General features: G+C 50.5%; 5 protein-coding genes across 11 annotated transcripts; 1 reads left to right on the forward strand and 4 right to left on the reverse strand.

The window, feature by feature from the left end:
- Positions 1 to 125: 125 nt before the first annotated feature.
- Positions 126 to 2,430, reverse strand: FVEG_05181 (hypothetical protein). Its single transcript, XM_018893281.1, has 3 exons — positions 1,844 to 2,430; positions 605 to 1,794; positions 126 to 553 (listed from the first exon to the last, which is right to left on the reverse strand). Exons 1-3 carry the CDS (start codon positions 2,244 to 2,246, stop codon positions 461 to 463), a joined length of 1,686 nt encoding a protein of 561 aa, XP_018750114.1. The 5' UTR covers positions 2,247 to 2,430; the 3' UTR covers positions 126 to 460.
- Positions 2,431 to 2,779: 349 nt separating this feature from the next.
- Positions 2,780 to 6,357, reverse strand: FVEG_05182 (ATP-dependent RNA helicase DED1). Its single transcript, XM_018893282.1, has 3 exons — positions 5,645 to 6,357; positions 4,279 to 5,588; positions 2,780 to 4,224 (listed from the first exon to the last, which is right to left on the reverse strand). The coding sequence occupies exons 1-3, from the start codon at positions 5,842 to 5,844 to the stop codon at positions 3,722 to 3,724; spliced, it is 2,013 nt and encodes a 670-aa protein (XP_018750115.1). The 5' UTR covers positions 5,845 to 6,357; the 3' UTR covers positions 2,780 to 3,721.
- A 2,230-nt stretch (positions 6,358 to 8,587) lies between these two features.
- FVEG_05183 (proteasome subunit beta type-2) lies at positions 8,588 to 10,554 on the reverse strand. 2 transcript variants are annotated; one of them, XM_018893283.1, is made up of 4 exons: positions 9,759 to 10,554; positions 9,544 to 9,701; positions 9,231 to 9,480; positions 8,588 to 9,151 (listed from the first exon to the last, which is right to left on the reverse strand). In XM_018893283.1, coding segments are annotated over exons 1-4 (612 nt in total). In that variant the 5' UTR covers positions 9,761 to 10,554; the 3' UTR covers positions 8,588 to 8,949. The 2 variants fall into 2 exon arrangements, with proteins under 2 accessions (XP_018750116.1, XP_018750117.1); XM_018893284.1 differs by having other exon boundaries at positions 9,544 to 10,554.
- FVEG_05184 (hypothetical protein) lies at positions 10,075 to 12,111 on the forward strand. Its single transcript, XM_018893285.1, has one exon. It carries the CDS (start codon positions 10,140 to 10,142, stop codon positions 11,886 to 11,888), a length of 1,749 nt encoding a protein of 582 aa, XP_018750118.1. The 5' UTR covers positions 10,075 to 10,139; the 3' UTR covers positions 11,889 to 12,111.
- Positions 11,818 to 16,141, reverse strand: FVEG_15605 (hypothetical protein). Of its 6 annotated transcripts, none has more exons than XM_018904786.1 (5): positions 15,805 to 16,056; positions 15,684 to 15,731; positions 15,595 to 15,631; positions 14,415 to 15,538; positions 11,818 to 14,356 (listed from the first exon to the last, which is right to left on the reverse strand). In XM_018904786.1, the coding sequence occupies exons 3-5, from the start codon at positions 15,607 to 15,609 to the stop codon at positions 12,289 to 12,291; spliced, it is 3,207 nt and encodes a 1,068-aa protein (XP_018750123.1). In that variant the 5' UTR covers positions 15,610 to 15,631; positions 15,684 to 15,731; positions 15,805 to 16,056; the 3' UTR covers positions 11,818 to 12,288. The 6 variants fall into 6 exon arrangements, with proteins under 6 accessions (XP_018750123.1, XP_018750122.1, XP_018750121.1 ...); XM_018904784.1 differs by having other exon boundaries at positions 11,867 to 14,359; positions 15,805 to 16,141; XM_018904785.1 differs by having other exon boundaries at positions 15,684 to 16,056.
- Positions 16,142 to 16,283: the final 142 nt, after the last annotated feature.

The following is a 16,283-nucleotide window of genomic DNA, read 5'->3' on the forward strand; positions in this document are numbered from 1 at the left end:
GTGCGACCCGACGTCATAACAACAAGGACCCTTGCGCAACATTTTTGGTATAGGGTAGTGTTAATGGGCACAGATTCTCGAACTACAACTGGTCGCGTGACCTTGTTCATAGCACAAAGATTCCAGGGCCTTTTGGTAGTATATAAGTGTGTTTATTTATTTTTTCGGATTGTTTGTGAAACTGGATTGCCGTAGTCACATTAGATCAGGGCAATATAGACATAAAAGAAATAGCCTGATCCAACTGGGTTGATATCTAATGCATGGTATTGGACAAGAATAAGGGAACGCCATACTTTTGTATATCGTATTCTCTCGGTTTCGAGCGAACCACGAAAAGATCATAAATGCTAGATAGAATTCTCCATGGACTGAGAGGCCAAGTTCGATCAATCTGTATATCTTGCTGTCTCCATCTCCTCTGACATCGCCTCTCTATTCCACACCCAGCTCTACAAATTCAGGCATAAGCAAGGGTATTGTCATGTCGAATTTTTCCGGGAATCCCAACGTTGACTTCTCCTCCAGCCACGGAAGGTCCTCTCACGACAATCTACGAATGTGTCAGCATGTCAAGGGATTTGGGTGCTGGTGGATAACTTACGTGGCCTTCGATTTTCTCATCAGTAGTCTTGTGAGCGCCGGCGTCCTTGAGATATAGCTCGACACTGGTCAATGGAGGACCGAAGTGTGTCTTGGCATCAACCGGGAGTCGATAGTCGTAAAGAGCGGTCTGGCAAATAGCTCCAGCCACTTTGGCTGCGGTTAAAGCGTACACAACCCTCGCCCCAGTAAAGATACGTAGATCCGACAAAACGTTGGCCGGGAGGAGAGGGGTATCAGAACCTGCACGCTCTGCAACTAACACCAGACGAAGTTTGCCAGGTGTTGTGCCAAGGGCCGGGGCTGCGCCAGAAGAGAAACCAGAAAGCAAGTTAGAGGTGGCATGAACTCCCTCCAGGGCCAGAGAACGAGTTGCCATGACATGAGAGGCGTTGGCCAAAGAAGATGTCAGCCTAGAAGTGGACTCCTTATGAGTCTTGAGAAGTGTCTCGGGACTAGCAACCAAAACAGTGGGAGCAACTCCCTGAGTTGCTAGAACCAGGTCTGGTGACTTGCCGGCGACCGAGTTCAGCGCAATGGAAGCATTCGAATAGAGAGCGCCAAGTGTAAGAACGAGTGTATAGACGTTGGCAAGAGAATCAGCGGGTAAAAAAAGATCCGAAGCGTTGATGCGCTCCTTGGTAGGGATAGCAGCGAGTTGAGCAGAAATAGCAGAGACAAGGTTGGCTTGACTGAAGCGCACCATTTCCTCAACCTCGCCAGGCTCAGTCTGCCAAAAGGTGACGACATCGGAGGGAGTCTTCGAGGGGTCAATAGTCGGGAGCTCTGTGCCGGCATGGGCGGGGGAGTCGCGAAGAATATCCTGCCAAGTAGCGACGTTGATGTTGCCGCCAGTACCTTCAGGGATCTCATTCCAGTCCATGTGGCTACTTCCTTCGTCTGTGACCCAAATGAGCTGTCGAAGAGATGGGTAGGCCTGGATTACAGCATCGAAAGGGAATGCGCCAGGAGCGGTAATCAAGGTATCAGCAGCAGAGCGGCGTAACATAGAAACAAGCTCATCATTGGACACATCAAAAGGGATCAGAACCGTTGTGAGGTTTTGATAAAAGCTGCAGGCGAAAAGCGTTACCAAGAGTTCAACTGAGTTCGGGAGGTAAACGGCAACCCTAATACCACCAGTCTCGGCAATGTGCTGACCAATAAGATTAATCTGACGAGTGATATCATCTTGGTTTTGTTAGCATTGTCCTTTTTCGCTGACAGGTCCCAACCATACCGAGCTTATGATCCACGACGTTCTGGGAACCGAGGACAGTCAGAATCCTTCCCTTGGCCCCGTTCTCGCCGCCCTCAGCCGCCCTCTTCCAGACATCTCTCAAGTCGCCATCACGACCGCGAGACCACTTAGAAGCTCCAGAATCCTTCACATTAAGGCCAGTATTGAGCGGCATGCCATGAGGGGCAGCCTGGGATCGATAAATAGGACTCTCTCCTTCATTTCGGACTGAAGACGGGACGGCTTGGCGAGCCAGGAGCATGGGATGCACATCGGGATCGCGGGTCGAGATAACTCGATATGAGACAACAGCCAGCAGGAGGGTCACCAGACCAGTCGAATAGACGTTCCATTGACCGAACAGGTTGGTGACGCCTGCGTCGAGGCTGTCAAAGACGCCCATGATCGGTTGTGTGCCTCGCTTATCGTGTGTTGCAATGCGACAGATATTCCGGGACTCTATTATAGTTGAAGCTGGGGCAAATCAGCCATGCAGATTTAAGAATCATTCGCCTAGTGTGGACTTGGGTGTAGTATTATAATGGAGGTCTCAGGTTTTGGGCGGGGAAGAGCATGAGGCGGCATTGATGGAATGGATGTGGGGAAAGTTGGGGGCTGAGCTGAGAGCTTCACGTCACTCACGGGGCTCTCTTGGCTGGCTGCCTCTGGCTGGCTACCTACCCACCTACTTACTACCTTATCCAGAGGACAGGACGCAAGAAAAATCCGGACCTCTTTTCTAAAGATAAGAAGTTTGTAAGATAGATTTATTAGTACATCTTTAGGATAGACTTAGTACATCTTTAGGATCCTTAGGTATTTTAGGGTCTAAGTTTAGGGTCAGAAGTCTTAAGCTCACTGGTGTCAAGCTGCTCTGCGCAACATGATTGATTCAGCAAGGTAAGAAACACACCGCACCCCGCTTATCAGAAGTATGCGCACTCATCCACTACTGATACACACAGTGACAATCATGGGGCATCAATATAAAACAAGGCGTTTTTTTAATCAGGACTCCTCAGTCCAGTCTGGTTATCTGTTCTACTACGGGAACTGAGCCCATGCATTCATGGTCCCGTCTTCAGAAGCCTCATGACCCATTCATATCCCATGGGAGTCAAAGCCTTCGTCGTGTCCTCCTGACTTGCAAAGAGCAAGAGCTTTTATTTCCCTTTCCATGCCGTGCCGCCCAAACCAAAATCCATAACCTGTGGGCGTCGCGCGGCAACGCTCGTGCTCTCCGATCTGCTTAGATATCAAAACAGACATAACCGTCCTGTTGACCATTAACCTTTGTTCCCTCCAGCTGTGCTGATTGCTCTCCCTCTGGTCCCCGTTCCCAACAGGGACCAGCGAGCAATTCGTGACCAGAGAACCGAGAAATCCACTTTTGTCTATGTGTGTGCACGGCGAAAACATGACCCTCTATCGTGAATGCGTGAAAAATGCCCTTGGGGTAAAGGGGATAACCCCAGGTAGACGGCGGAAACATAATATTCGTAATGCTGTGTCAGATCTGTTGGCTCATAAGCCTAGATCCGTCTGCATCACAGCGTGCTGCCAACGTCTGAAAGCTCCCCACATCTCGGTCTAAGGGTATCAAGCGACGAGTACGCCGAAATCAAAGAAACGCAATCTATCAGATGCTTCGTGAAGTCCCTGGACCGAACCCAATACTGCCAGTTGCCAGTAGCGATGGCATTCGTCTGCCACAGGTCATGGTGTCGCCGTGTCGTCCAAATGCAAGTCGTGCATGCAACCAGATAACATCGAGAAAAAACATAAAAGAAAATCGCAAACGGGTGATGCTGCAGAATGCGCCTGCTAGCATCGTTCCACACCTTGTCGGGTGCGCATTTCTCGATGGTGTCGAAATGTTTACCACCAAGAAGACTGAGCTCCGGGGCCACTGGGGTTTCCATAACCACCACCTCCATAGCCACCGCCGCCGCTGTAGCCACCACCTCCGTAGCCGCCGGAGCCACTGAAACCGCCTCCACCATAGCCTGCGCCCTGGGAAGGAGCATTGAAACCGCCGCCACCGCCGTTGTTGCCGCCGAAGCCGCCGCCGCCGCCTCCGCCGAACTTACGGAAGTCACGTGTTGCACCACCACGGCCACCACCACCACGAGAACGACCACCACGACCACCGAACGAAGACTCGCGGGCAATGGTCTCGAGGAAAGCAGGAACCTCTTGGTTAGCTTCCTTCAGGAGATCCATAAGCTCCCGGACAATTCCACGGTTGCCTCGGTTGAAGAAAGCGGTCGCAATACCGGTGTTTCCGGCACGACCGGTTCTACCAATTCGGTGAACGTAGTCATCAACATCAGTAGGAAGATCGTAGTTGATAACATGCAAGACGTTCGGAATGTCCAATCCTTTAGAACGGAGTTAGTTCTTATCCTGTTTTTGTATCATGATTATAAACTTACCTCGAGCAGCGACAGCGGTAGCGACCAAAATCGGGCATCGACCGTTGCGGAAAAACTCAAGAGCGCGCTCACGCTCACGCTGAGTACGATCACCGTGAATGGAAGTAGCTGGGAAGTTCTGGTTGATAAGAAAATCCGAAAGCGAATCGGCCATACGCTTGGTCTCGACAAAAATCAGAGTCAGACCATTGGCGTTGGAGTGGAGAATATCCAGCAGAACGGAGCGCTTGTCGACATCCTCAACATACTCGACCTTCTGGGTGATGTTCTCGGAAGTAGAACCAACACGACCGACAGAAAGGAAGATGTAGTCCTTGAGGAAATCGCGGGCAAGCATCTGAATATCGCGGGGGAAGGTAGCCGAGAACATGAGAGTCTGACGGTCCTGAACTTGGGGCATGTCTTCACCCTCCACAATGCGGCGAATCTGGGGCTCGAAACCCATGTCAAGCATACGATCGGCCTCATCAAGGACCAGGTACTTGATGTTCTGCAGGGAGATACGGCCTCGCTCTATGAGATCGACCAATCGACCAGGAGTAGCAACAAGCAAATCGCAGCCACGCTCAATCTGTCGGAGCTGAGAACCAATATCGGCACCACCGTAGACAACGCAAGGTCGGACCCAAGATCGGTAGGCGAACTTTCGAGACTCATCAAAAATCTGGGAGACAAGTTCTCGTGTAGGGGCCAGAATCAAGGAGGTAGGGTAGGCCTTGCGCTGACGGCCGAACTGGCCAGCGGCATTAGCGGGCACAGGAGAAGGGCCGTTGATGAAGGCCTGGGAGAGGATGGGGAACAAGAAACCACCCGTCTTTCCGGAACCAGTCTGAGCACAGGCCATCAGATCACGACCACCCATAACGATGGGGATCGAGTATTTCTGGACAGGAGTGGGAACCTTGTAGTGAGCAAGCTCGATGTTGCGGCAAAGATGCTCATCCAGAGGAGGAGTGGTGAACTGGTGGACAGGCTCAGGAACATCTTGACCAGAAGCCTCAACGGGAATGTCATCGTACTTCTCGAAGTTGATACCGGTGTGCTGCTTGGAAGGGTCATCGGGGGTACCAAAAAGCTCGCGCTCGACACGGGGGTTAGCCGGGCCAGGAACGTGCTTTCCATCGCGCCACTGGCCATCACCAGAGCCGCGTGCAGTGTAACCACCACCGCCTCCAGAGTGACCATCCACATTGCCGCCACCGCCGCTGTAACCACCTCGACCGCCCCAGCCGCCCCGGCGGTTGTTGTTGTTGTTCTGATAGGTAGGAACGTCGTTGCCCCAGTTGGATTGACGGGCACCATAGTTTTGGCTGCGAGTTGTTAATGACTGTTCGATCAAATCCATATACAAAAAAGAAACGCTTACTTAGCCCATGCACTGTTGCCAAGACCGTTGGGACCAGGTCCAGCGGGAGGAGGACCTCCGTTCATAGCAGGAGGACCACCTTGGGGAGCGCCGCCCTGGCGACGCATATGAGGGGGAATGTAGGATCGCTGACCCTGAGGAGGGCCCTGCTGGGCGCCATCGTTGAGGGAGAGACCTCCCATGTTGATTTGATCAGCCATGATGACAGTCGTGATTCGGATCGGAATAGACGTAGAAAGATAGTTGGGTCGTAAAGACGCGTAAGGATCCGGAGCTGGCGAATAGCACTCTCAGATGCGAAAGAGAGTGATAGTGTTGTGAAATTCCCGTCGGAAGAAAAGACAGGAAAGACGAGAGAAAGAAACGGAAGACCAACGCTTCCAATAATTTCCCGAAATAGATTACTTTTGAGCACAAACAAATGTCAGTGCTATGCAATTATTCCCTCGAAGAACACGCAGAATCTTCAAAGGAGAGACGAAGGAAAGACAAGAGTCTTGAAAATAACACGGATGGAGGGGGGATGGAGGAGGTTTGTGGGATGAAGGGTTTGTTGTGGGAGGAAGAAAAGAAAAGGGACAGAGTTGAGAAGAGAGCGGCGAAAGAAGAGTGGGAAAAAAAATTGGTTGATGTGATCAAATAGGCTTAGTGCGGGCATCTGTCGAGTTCAAGATTTTTTGGGGGGGTTGCTCTGCGGTGAAGGCGAGTGGGAGGATTTGAGAGTGAGAGTTGGTCAGGGAGGGCCGTGAGTGGGCGAGGCGAGCCTTGAGGTCTCCGAGAAGTATCTTTGGCCACCGCTCACGGCTGATGCAGCCAGTGGAAGTTCGGAGTTTGGTGGAGAGACCTCGAACTTGCCTGTCAAGAGGCTTGAAGTGGCTGGGTAGGAAAAAAGAAAAGTGACTAACCTGCTACTTATGACGAATAGCGCACTAGCATAGCCGTAGACCCTTCTAAGTGGGCAAAAGAATTGTCCTGAATCGCTGTTAATGGTGCAGACGTCAGAATCTTGAGGACCCTGTACTTGCTGTGGCTTACCTTGGCCAAATGGCGGGCACTCCTTGACTCTACATAATCTGTTTTTTCTTAAAAGCCTAGAAATTGCATGAGCAGTACGGAAGGGAGGCAAATGCGGAAGGGCAAGGAATTCAGGCGGAAGCACACGTTGAGTGACTCGAGGCAAGGGGCAGCACTCAGTAATCGGAACCTTTGGTACTTGACCAGTACCTCGATACTATGGAGGCTAGGAGGTAAGCCAGATTCTGGGGCGGGCTAACAGACCAGATGGGCTGGGGCAAAGTGGATTAATAGGGGACTCCTGGCAAACACAGGCGATGACGATTGTCGCCCAGTGATAGGTTTATTTTGATGCCATCTCCTCCGTACTCAAGATTAGGCGTAGGTACAAAGTTTACTATGATTGCCAAGTATGAAAGGGTAACAGGACCGTGAGGTCAACAAAGACCATAGGGGACGCAGTTATATAACAGGCTATGAAGATAAAGTGATACATGAACAATTGACCGACCACTACTAATATGCATGGAGGTAAATTGATTTGAGGCACTGGTGACAATGTCGAAAGTCCTCCCTTCTACCGGATCTGGCGTCAGAACTCGGATCTAACTACAATACTTGCGACTCGGCATGTCTCGGTAAATGCTTCGAAGGGAACAATCAAGACACAGCAAATGCGTCAGTTTTTTTTTTTCGTTTAACCAATCTTGACAAAGACTGCTAGAAAGACCGTGTAACACAGGAACGTACAGGGATATGCAAGGACCCTGAGCTTGTCCCGTCGGCCCTGGTTTGGCTGCGTTGTAACAGCTGAACATCCTGTAAAATAGAGTAGGTCGGATCGCGGCAGCCTGAAAATCTCCGATAAGCGATCTGACAACGACCGAGTAAAAACACTATGATTCAGTACTCTGTACCAGACATGCAGCTCACCAATTTTTGACGCCTGACGAGTATGATTTTGCCATCTTAGACATATCTCTATCCAGCCTGTATATAATGCAAACAAAAGTGGAAGAATATCAAGCGAAAACGATCAAATCGATGATAAATTATAAGATAAAAGACGTGAACCAAGTTCAAAGGACTAGGAATAGTTCGTTTTCTTAGACCTATCACCAAAAACTGCCTAGGTACCTGACACATGCTTGTAAGTAAGATACCTCATGGCGAATCCAGATACGTAACTGTACTTCGCAGCTACCAAGGGTGAGTATGGGGATGAGGCCAGTAGTTAGACCAGACACATCCCGGAGATTCTCTAATCCTGGAAATCTGGAAAGAATCTGCTGCTCATAGCTACCATTCCATGATGGCCGATTGCATGATCAAAATCCAGATGACTAGGTATATAGCCCTTCATCCACGTGGTCAGTAACACTGCCCTCCATGCTGATTATTTCTCACCAGCCTCGCATGACGCCTGGGGCCAGGACCTGGGCTGGGGCGTATAGCAAGCCCACTGGCAGGATAAGGTTGCCTTTAAGAATTGGATGTTTCTTGACCAACCTCATCGAGGCTCCACGGTCGTGCTATCCATGCTTATCAGGAGACATAATCCGGATATTGGGCATAAGATACTGGGTGAACTGGACTTGACTAGCTGGTGCTGGATCTATCGTATTGTTTGCCTATTAATGATCAAGATCAAGTAGAGCTATGCCCAAAGCACTATGTCGAATGACACTGCTGTGTGACTCCTACAGAACATGGTCAGATACGGTTCTCATTCAAAGATATCAATGCCAGACGCGGTTACAGTTGCTTCATTGTATCTCCCTATCCCGACGAGATACTACCTATGGTATGAAGCAGTGATACTACGCGTGTACGAAGCCAGCCATGATGCGAAAACCTCGATCATGAAAGCACAAGACCCTTGTTTCCAAAGCATATACAGATTTTACGACACAATACGAGAATACAAGTCACCAACCTATTATTAATCACGATATTATGAAAACCGACACTTGTAGCCGCGGAAAGATCAAAGGCAATCTAATTGCACTCCGGCTGATCCTCGAGTGTTGGGAGGTAGGTACTGCTAGGAGTAGAGATGCCTGACTCACCAGAGAGTTGCTGGAGACACGATGATATGTAACATTCATGCCGAGATCGGTGGCCTGAGATAGACTAAGCTCTGCTGTAACGAAACGGCCCTCAATTCACGCTGACCCGGCTTCTGAACAAATCGTCAGGACGAAAGCTGGGAAACCTTCACGATGCCAGTATTAGCCTCTAATACCGATCTAGTAGTACAAAGTCATGTTTCCTTCAGTCTGTCGCTGGTCTCAAGCACACTTGACAACCTTGTCATCATCAAACTCTATGTCGACGATCCCATCCGCCTTGACCGCCTTCACTACCATACCCTTGAAGTCGATTGGTAATCGGCGCTTCAGTTCGTCGGTGCACATTGTCAGGATCTTGATGCCCTGGTGGAGTGTGATATCGGGGTGATGGTGCTTATCGAGGATAGACAGGCAGTAGTATCTGTGATGTTACGAATCAGCACCAGTCCAGGTCCATTCACATAATTTGTTCTGAGAACAAAGTCCTCGCAACAACGTACTGTGCGTATCCATGCGCAGCATAAGGAACATCTGCTAGCGACGCTAGATAGTCGAGCCAGTAGAGTGAAGGCTTGCCAGTGATGGGGTCAACACCACCCATGAGGAGGTTGACATTGTAGGGCTTTCGAGATCGCAGACTAGTGGCTAGCTCTCCACGAACGAAGTGAGCCAGGCCAGACGGAGAAAGATCGGACTCGTTTCGCATCGAGTAGAGCTGGGCATTTCGTTGAATGTATTCGGCAAATTGCACTGCGGAGTGAGCGTTAGCTGTCGTCATCGCGGAGCCTGTCAACGTGAACCTAATTCAAGTACCTGTGTCGCCGGCCTCTCCAGAGAATGCGAGAAGTGTATGCTTGTTAAGAGCTCTGGTCTTGTCATCGGATGCCTTGAGGATAGTGGCGCCCCGCATCGCAGCCTTGGATGCTGCAATGATAGTGAAGTCCTTTCCAGTGATTCCCAAAAGCACCTCCCTGTTGATCAATGTCAGGAAAGTCTGGAGCAGTAGACGCAGCTTGTGGGGGGCCTACATGTTGACGATGATTTGAATGTAGTGGAAGGAAAGCCGATATGTTGTTGTGGAGGAGTTGGTCCAAGTAGTTGTTCAGCCTTCTTCAACGTCCAGTAGTAGCAACCAAGCAAGCAAGCTCTCCTTAGGCTGTAGCGCTGCGCGTCAACACTTGCCCGGGAAGCTTCCCATACCAGGTTCGTTTGTGCCTCTCTCGACCGCCTGAAACGGAAAAACCAGACCCACTTGCTAGGCTATGGCTGGCCAGTTGAATGCTCGAGTGTCAGCTAGATTTTCCGCGATCCACTGTCGCTCATCTTTTTTTTTTTTCTGAGTCTAGAAATTTATCTTCGAGGCGGGTCAAAGGTCGTGAACAGACAGCCAAGTTGACGACGTTGCCACAATGTCGTCCTTTTTTACGGTTCCAGGTGCACAGAAGAAGCGAAAGCGTACTGAGACTTCAGAACAACCAAAGAAAAGAGTTGCGCCTTCAAAATCTGCTGGCAAGATAAATTCGAAGAATGCCGGCCCCACCAACAAGCGAGTCGAGCGAGACGACGAGTCTATCTCTGGGAGCGATTCTGACGATGACGAGAGCCACGATAGCGCCTCAGTCGCGAGTGACGTTGAAATGGATGACAGCGGGTCTGATGAGGAGGAGGGCGAGACTGCAGCTGAGCGAAGACGGCGGCTAGCAGAGCGATACCTCGAGAACATCAAGGAGCGCGTGGACGTTACTGGTTTTGATGCTGCCGATATTGACCGGGATCTGATTGCCGAGCGACTGCAGGAGGATGTAGCAGAGGGCAAAGGTCGGGTATATCGCCAATTGGCCTCGGAATTAGGATTTGACGACGCTTCGCGTACCTTCTTCCGAAGCAACACCAACACTGTCACTGCCATCGCTACATGCGCCCCCTACATCTACACCACAACGAAGGATCTATATCTACAGAAATGGAAGACCCAAGATCTCCCACAACACCAGTACCCGCAGACAACCAAGCGGAAGCCAAAAAAGCCCCCAGCACCTCCGAGGAAGCGGCCTGTGCTGGAGGCGTGGCTAAAGGGAAATACGACAAAGTCAAAAGACAAGAACTATCAGCGCCATACAGACCGTATTCTTGCTGTTGCAGCCTCTCCCGATGGTAAATATGTAGCCACTGGTGGTGCAGACCGAAAGCTTATTATCTACGACGCCCATGCCCTCAAGCCCATCAAGGTTTTCACACATCACAGAGACGCTGTTACTGGGCTCGTCTTCCGGAGAGGAACGAATCAGCTTTACTCATGCTCCAAGGATCGCACGGTAAAGGTCTGGAGCTTAGATGAAATGGCCTACGTTGAAACGCTGTTTGGTCACCAGGACGAAATTCTCGATGTCGATGCCCTTGCGCAAGAGCGATGTGTTAGCGTTGGCGCACGAGACCGTACTGCGCGTCTCTGGAAGGTCGCTGAGGAGACACAGCTTGTCTTCCGCGGTGGTGCTGTAGACAAGAAGTCACGTCCTACGGGTGTTCACCCTCGATCCCTCCTTCACGAAGGTAGCATGGACCGAGTGGCCATGATCGACGACGATCTCTTTGTCACGGGGAGCGACAACGGTGCTCTTGCTCTATGGAGTGTGCAGAAGAAGAAGCCTGTGTACATAGAGCCCATTGCACATGGTATCGATCCGCCCCTGGAGCCCGAGGAGGCATCGGCCGAGGTGAACCCAGACCCCAAGATCGTGCCACCTCCCACACCCCGCTGGATCACCGCTATCCGAACCATTCCCTACTCTGACGTTATTCTGACTGGCAGTTGGGATGGTCATATCCGAATCTGGCAACTCAGTGAGGATAAGCGCAAGATTGAGTTCCGTGGGGTCCTCGCCAAGCATGAAGACGGAGAGAAGACGTCACATGAGGAGAATGTTCATGGCCCTCTTCATGGTGTTGTAAACGATATCGACATATTTGAGCGTGGCGATAGAGGCAAAGATGGCCTTTGCGTGGCTGTAGCTATCGGAAACGAACATCGACTTGGCAGATGGAACCCTCCCGCAAAGGCTGGACGCAATGGAGGTTTTATTTTCGAGATTCCAAGGATACAGCGGCCGGCGGTAAACGGCACGAATGAGAGCTCGAATGGAGACGAGCAAGATGAATAAAAAAGCATAATAGATACTTGACAACCAACCACTCAATAGACGTGGAGGAGACTGCAACTCACACCACATGTTATATATCATTAGCATGCATATTGGGGATGAATAGGTCTGGGGACCGATGATGCTTCAGGAGTTGGGTGTTAAATAGGAAAAAGCCTTTGTGATGGGTATAAACTTTGATCGTCTTTCTACACCTCTAATGTCTCTCTTTCGTTATGTCAACTCTTTCCCTTCCGATTTCGCGCCCCGAGCAGCCGGAACCTAGGGACCTGGAGTGATAACATGCTATAGCGCCTGAAACTATCTTAATCCATACATAGCTGTAAGGGCTAAATCCCCGGACACCCTGTTCCCACAGACAAACTCGTCGTGCCATCACCGACGAAGACAGAAAATAATTTTATACTGTCAAGTCGATAGACTGATCAACTCCGTCATATTGTGGCCCTCTTGGAGGTGACATGTCGTCCTCTATGCTTCTCACAACAGTCTGTTCGAGCAGAACAGCTCGCTGGCTGCCTTGAGATCCTGGCGAGGGATGCTGTCTTGTTACTAGAGAGAGCAGCGGCGAACTAGCCCTCTTCACAGTAGATGAAGTGGCTGTTGGGGCCATGTCATCAGGTGAGTCAGGTAACTTGTGTACGAATTCAGGAGTTGAAGGCTGCTTAAGCGGCCGCTCGTCGCGCAAGACTTCTGTGGTCAACCCAGGAGGGACAGGTGGTACGCTGTTGATAGGCGATGATCGAGCCGAATGATACACATCTCCTGAGCTAGAGGCCTTAGACTCATTGCTCGAGTCCTCTCTGAGAGGTTGGACGAGGGATGGCTCATCAATTCTTTTGGACGTTGGGGACTGGCCTGGCCTCTCGGCAGAAGCGACTGCAAAATATGAAGAAGTGGTCCCTGTTTGTCTATCCGCCTCAATGGGCGAGCCACTGGCGCCGTTTACTGACGGGTTCGTTAGATAACGGCTAACTTGTGGTGTCTCTGGTTCTCTTCGGGGCACCTGTGGTGAAGAGGCAGGTATCTGTGGTGAGGAGACGGGACCCCTTGTTGCCCTCCGCTGTCTCTTTATCTCCTTTTCTTTTTCTAGACGCTCATGCTGCTTCTCTTGACATTCGAAGAGAAGATTCCTCACCTTGGCACGGATCTCAGGGGCGTTGATTTTCCATTCGGTGTCTTCTTTGTGAAGGAGTCTTCGAACAGCCTCATCTGGGTCCTTCAGGAAATTTTCCATGTAACCCAGGACGTACACACCACAGTCGCAGAAATTGTCTTGCATCGGAATGCCTCGAGCAGTCATGCCGCTGGGTACACTATTGATCTCGAGGCCCTTCTTGTGCCTTGCTTCCTCAAAGAGATAGTCCTTTAGACACCTGCAGGTTGGTGCATGCGATGAGCCTAGCGAGTCGAGTGTAATGATTTTTGAATCGTCAAGGCTGAACTTCTGGTTTCCTCCAGTTGACTGTCGTTTGCTTGTTCTGCCAGGAGTCACTATGCTCGGCGTATGCTTGTCATCAATTAGAAAATGGTTGCTGTCATTAATCGCCCGGCTTCTGGTTGAGCGGGTAACTTCCACATCTATAGACACAATGGGAGGCTTTGTTGCAGCAGGAAGACTCTCCGCACGATTCATTACTGGGTCATTATCCTCAACAATTATTGCATCTTGTGTATTCCAAGACTCCTTCTCGATGTTTGGTTCCGCTTTCACCTCTTGTTGCAGAAGCCGAGGTGCATTGTATATGATGGCCAGGTACCAGTGCGCGTTTTCGTTAACGGGAACAACAATGAACTCGTATGACAGCAGTTCGACGCGGGCAGTCCAGGCTTTGACCCCATCATAGTTGATCTTGCCGCGATTTGACCTGAGCTTCTCGAAGAAAAATGTACTAAAAATGTACACCTTCTTGAGGACCTCTGGTCGCTCTTTCTCAAGCTGGGCTTGTAGATAGCGAAGATAAAAGCTGATAATATTGTCGTTGAGAAATTCGCCTTCATCCAGCCGTTGAATATCATCTTTATCGACTGTTGCCCGGTTCTTTCCTGTTGGAGGCCACACCAAAGATCTGTGCCATTTTTTCTCCCAACCAGGATTGCAAGCCGTCCATGGTTTCGGGGTTCTTCCATGTTGAGATTGCGGAGATTCCCTGGTTGATTGCCGAGTCCCGAGCCTTTGGTTGCGAGCCAACCCTGTAAACACGTCATCGGTGACGGGTGGTTCCATTTGCACAACATCGTTTGGCTCAAGGATGCTTTGCATCCCATCCCTGAGCTTCTTTTGTTTCGAAGCAGGAAGGCCAGGCGAGACAGGATCACCTAAGAAAGGATCTCTGTGGTGCTGCTGGGATCTGAAACCGTGGGCTCTATGACTTTCATCCGGTAAGAATATACCAGATGCCTTCGCTGAGTTTGTCCTGTAACCGTCGGCCTCTTTCTTTGCGCAATGAAATGTTGCATCCAGCTTGCTTCTGGGGAATTGTTAGTTTATCTCTAGAAAGCCATGAAGTTTCGACAAGCACTTACGTGCTGCACTCAGAGAGGCATGGCAAGCCTTGCAACCAGTGGATGAAGAATGAGGCGTCTGCATCGGTCAGAAACTTCAGTGCGAGTTTGCCGCAGGAAAAAGATGCTCTGGCTGAGCGACCTATGAGGACAATGGGGCTATTGGTGTTACTGTGTTTGACATCTTGGATTGAAGACCGCGAAATTTGAAGCCAGGAGAGATCTCCGCTATTCTCATGCATGGGCTCAGCAGCGTGGGGACCAAGTCGAAGGGTGACTGGCTCAATACTGTCTGCTGGAGAGAATGAGTACTTCCCACAGACTGCAGCCTCTAAGGGAACCTCTTTCAACGGTAATGCCTTGTTAGCCAGGTTTTCGCGCCCCGGCATGGCTTTTGTTGCTTTGAATGTGGTAGACTGTATGTCACCCCGTTGGATTCGCGGTTGTGAAATTAGCTTCGGGAAGCTAGGTTTCTTGGCTGTCTCACGGGGCCCGGGAGCTCTAGGCGTAAGCTCATCATCAGACTGGTGCGAGTGCACCTTGAACCGCTTTGGCGCGCTCTGGTTATATTCTGTTGCTGGCCGCTTTGGATGAGAAACGACATCAGACGTGACTTTGGCGGGTGGCGGACCATCCTCATTTTCCCCAGCTAATTGGTCTGGGCTTGTAGGGGGGTGTGAAGTTTGAGGAGCAAGGTTTCGGTGCGCAACGGCACTCGTATCATCAATTTCGATAGGTGACGAGGATATTTTGGATTCCTGTCTGCGCCGCCGTCGGGGACGTTTCACGCTGTTGTGACGGTGAACATTGCGGTACTCTTGCTGGTTGCTCGTAGCTCCTGCAGTCCTACCGAAACTGATGATGCTTGAGCCATCGATAGTTTCGACCATAGAATCTTCTCGGGTCAAATCGTGATACTTTTGCGGCGAGCTTTGCGTTTCTTCGTCTTCGATTGCTTCTAGCGGCTGGTGGATAGAACTCGGGGGAGGGAAGAAGCGGGACAAATTCGTGTTGGATAGTTCAGGCCTGGATGGCTTGACTCGCTTGCTCGGTCGATCATATAGGGGTTCGCTGGAGTAACTTCTTGCTTGAGTAGATTGCCCGCCACCCATCGAGCTTCGTGGTTTCTGGTCATTGATCGCTCTCTGCTCTGAATATCAGTAACTAGGATGTATCTTTGCAAGCGCAGCGAGAGACTGACAATCCGTGATTTCATCTTCGATTCTTCACCCGGAGCTCTGCAAAAGGTGTCAGCAGGAACATTCCACGAAGAGTAGACAAGGAGCCTACCCATAGTCCGGGAAAGAGTTGGCGGTGGAGTAATAGCGTGCGAGAGGGCTAAAGCGAATTAGAGCGAAGCTCAGCGAAATACGCAGCAGTATTGAAAGGAAAGAAGAAGAGCAATGCGCACTCCCATCGAGCCTTTTTCCTCCACTGATCACCTATTGACGAAGACTGTGCGTGGGCCTCCAGCTTTTCACCCTGGCAGTTCACGATGCGGCAGGCTATGAGGCGGTCATCAGCAGCCGCCAGATGTTCGTATAGCAGATATAAGAGGCTCCCTGAGTTACATGCAGGGCCGTCGAGTACGAAGAGCACAAACTTTCATGAGCAAAGAACGGTGACTTCTTGAATCGAGTATATTGTCTTCCCTGAGTTGCTGAATGCAAGTTTGCATGGACGGTCCAAGCGAGACCACTAGACGCTCCACTGGCTTGGCTGGCTTCCAGTGGGGCTACGCTCCAATTAGTGCGGCTTCGGCAGAGACTTGGAGCCCAGATAGTGATCCATGACTACGTAGGTACCTAAGGTTAGGTAGACGCCTACCTTACCTAAGTACTTTAGGTAAGCTGGTAAGGTAGGATTACTGAGCTGTCAAAATGTTAGCCT

The sequence above is a fragment of the Fusarium verticillioides genome, chromosome 3, assembly GCF_000149555.1.
Source record: "Fusarium verticillioides 7600 chromosome 3, whole genome shotgun sequence".
In the NCBI taxonomy this organism is placed as follows: domain Eukaryota; kingdom Fungi; phylum Ascomycota; class Sordariomycetes; order Hypocreales; family Nectriaceae; genus Fusarium; species Fusarium verticillioides.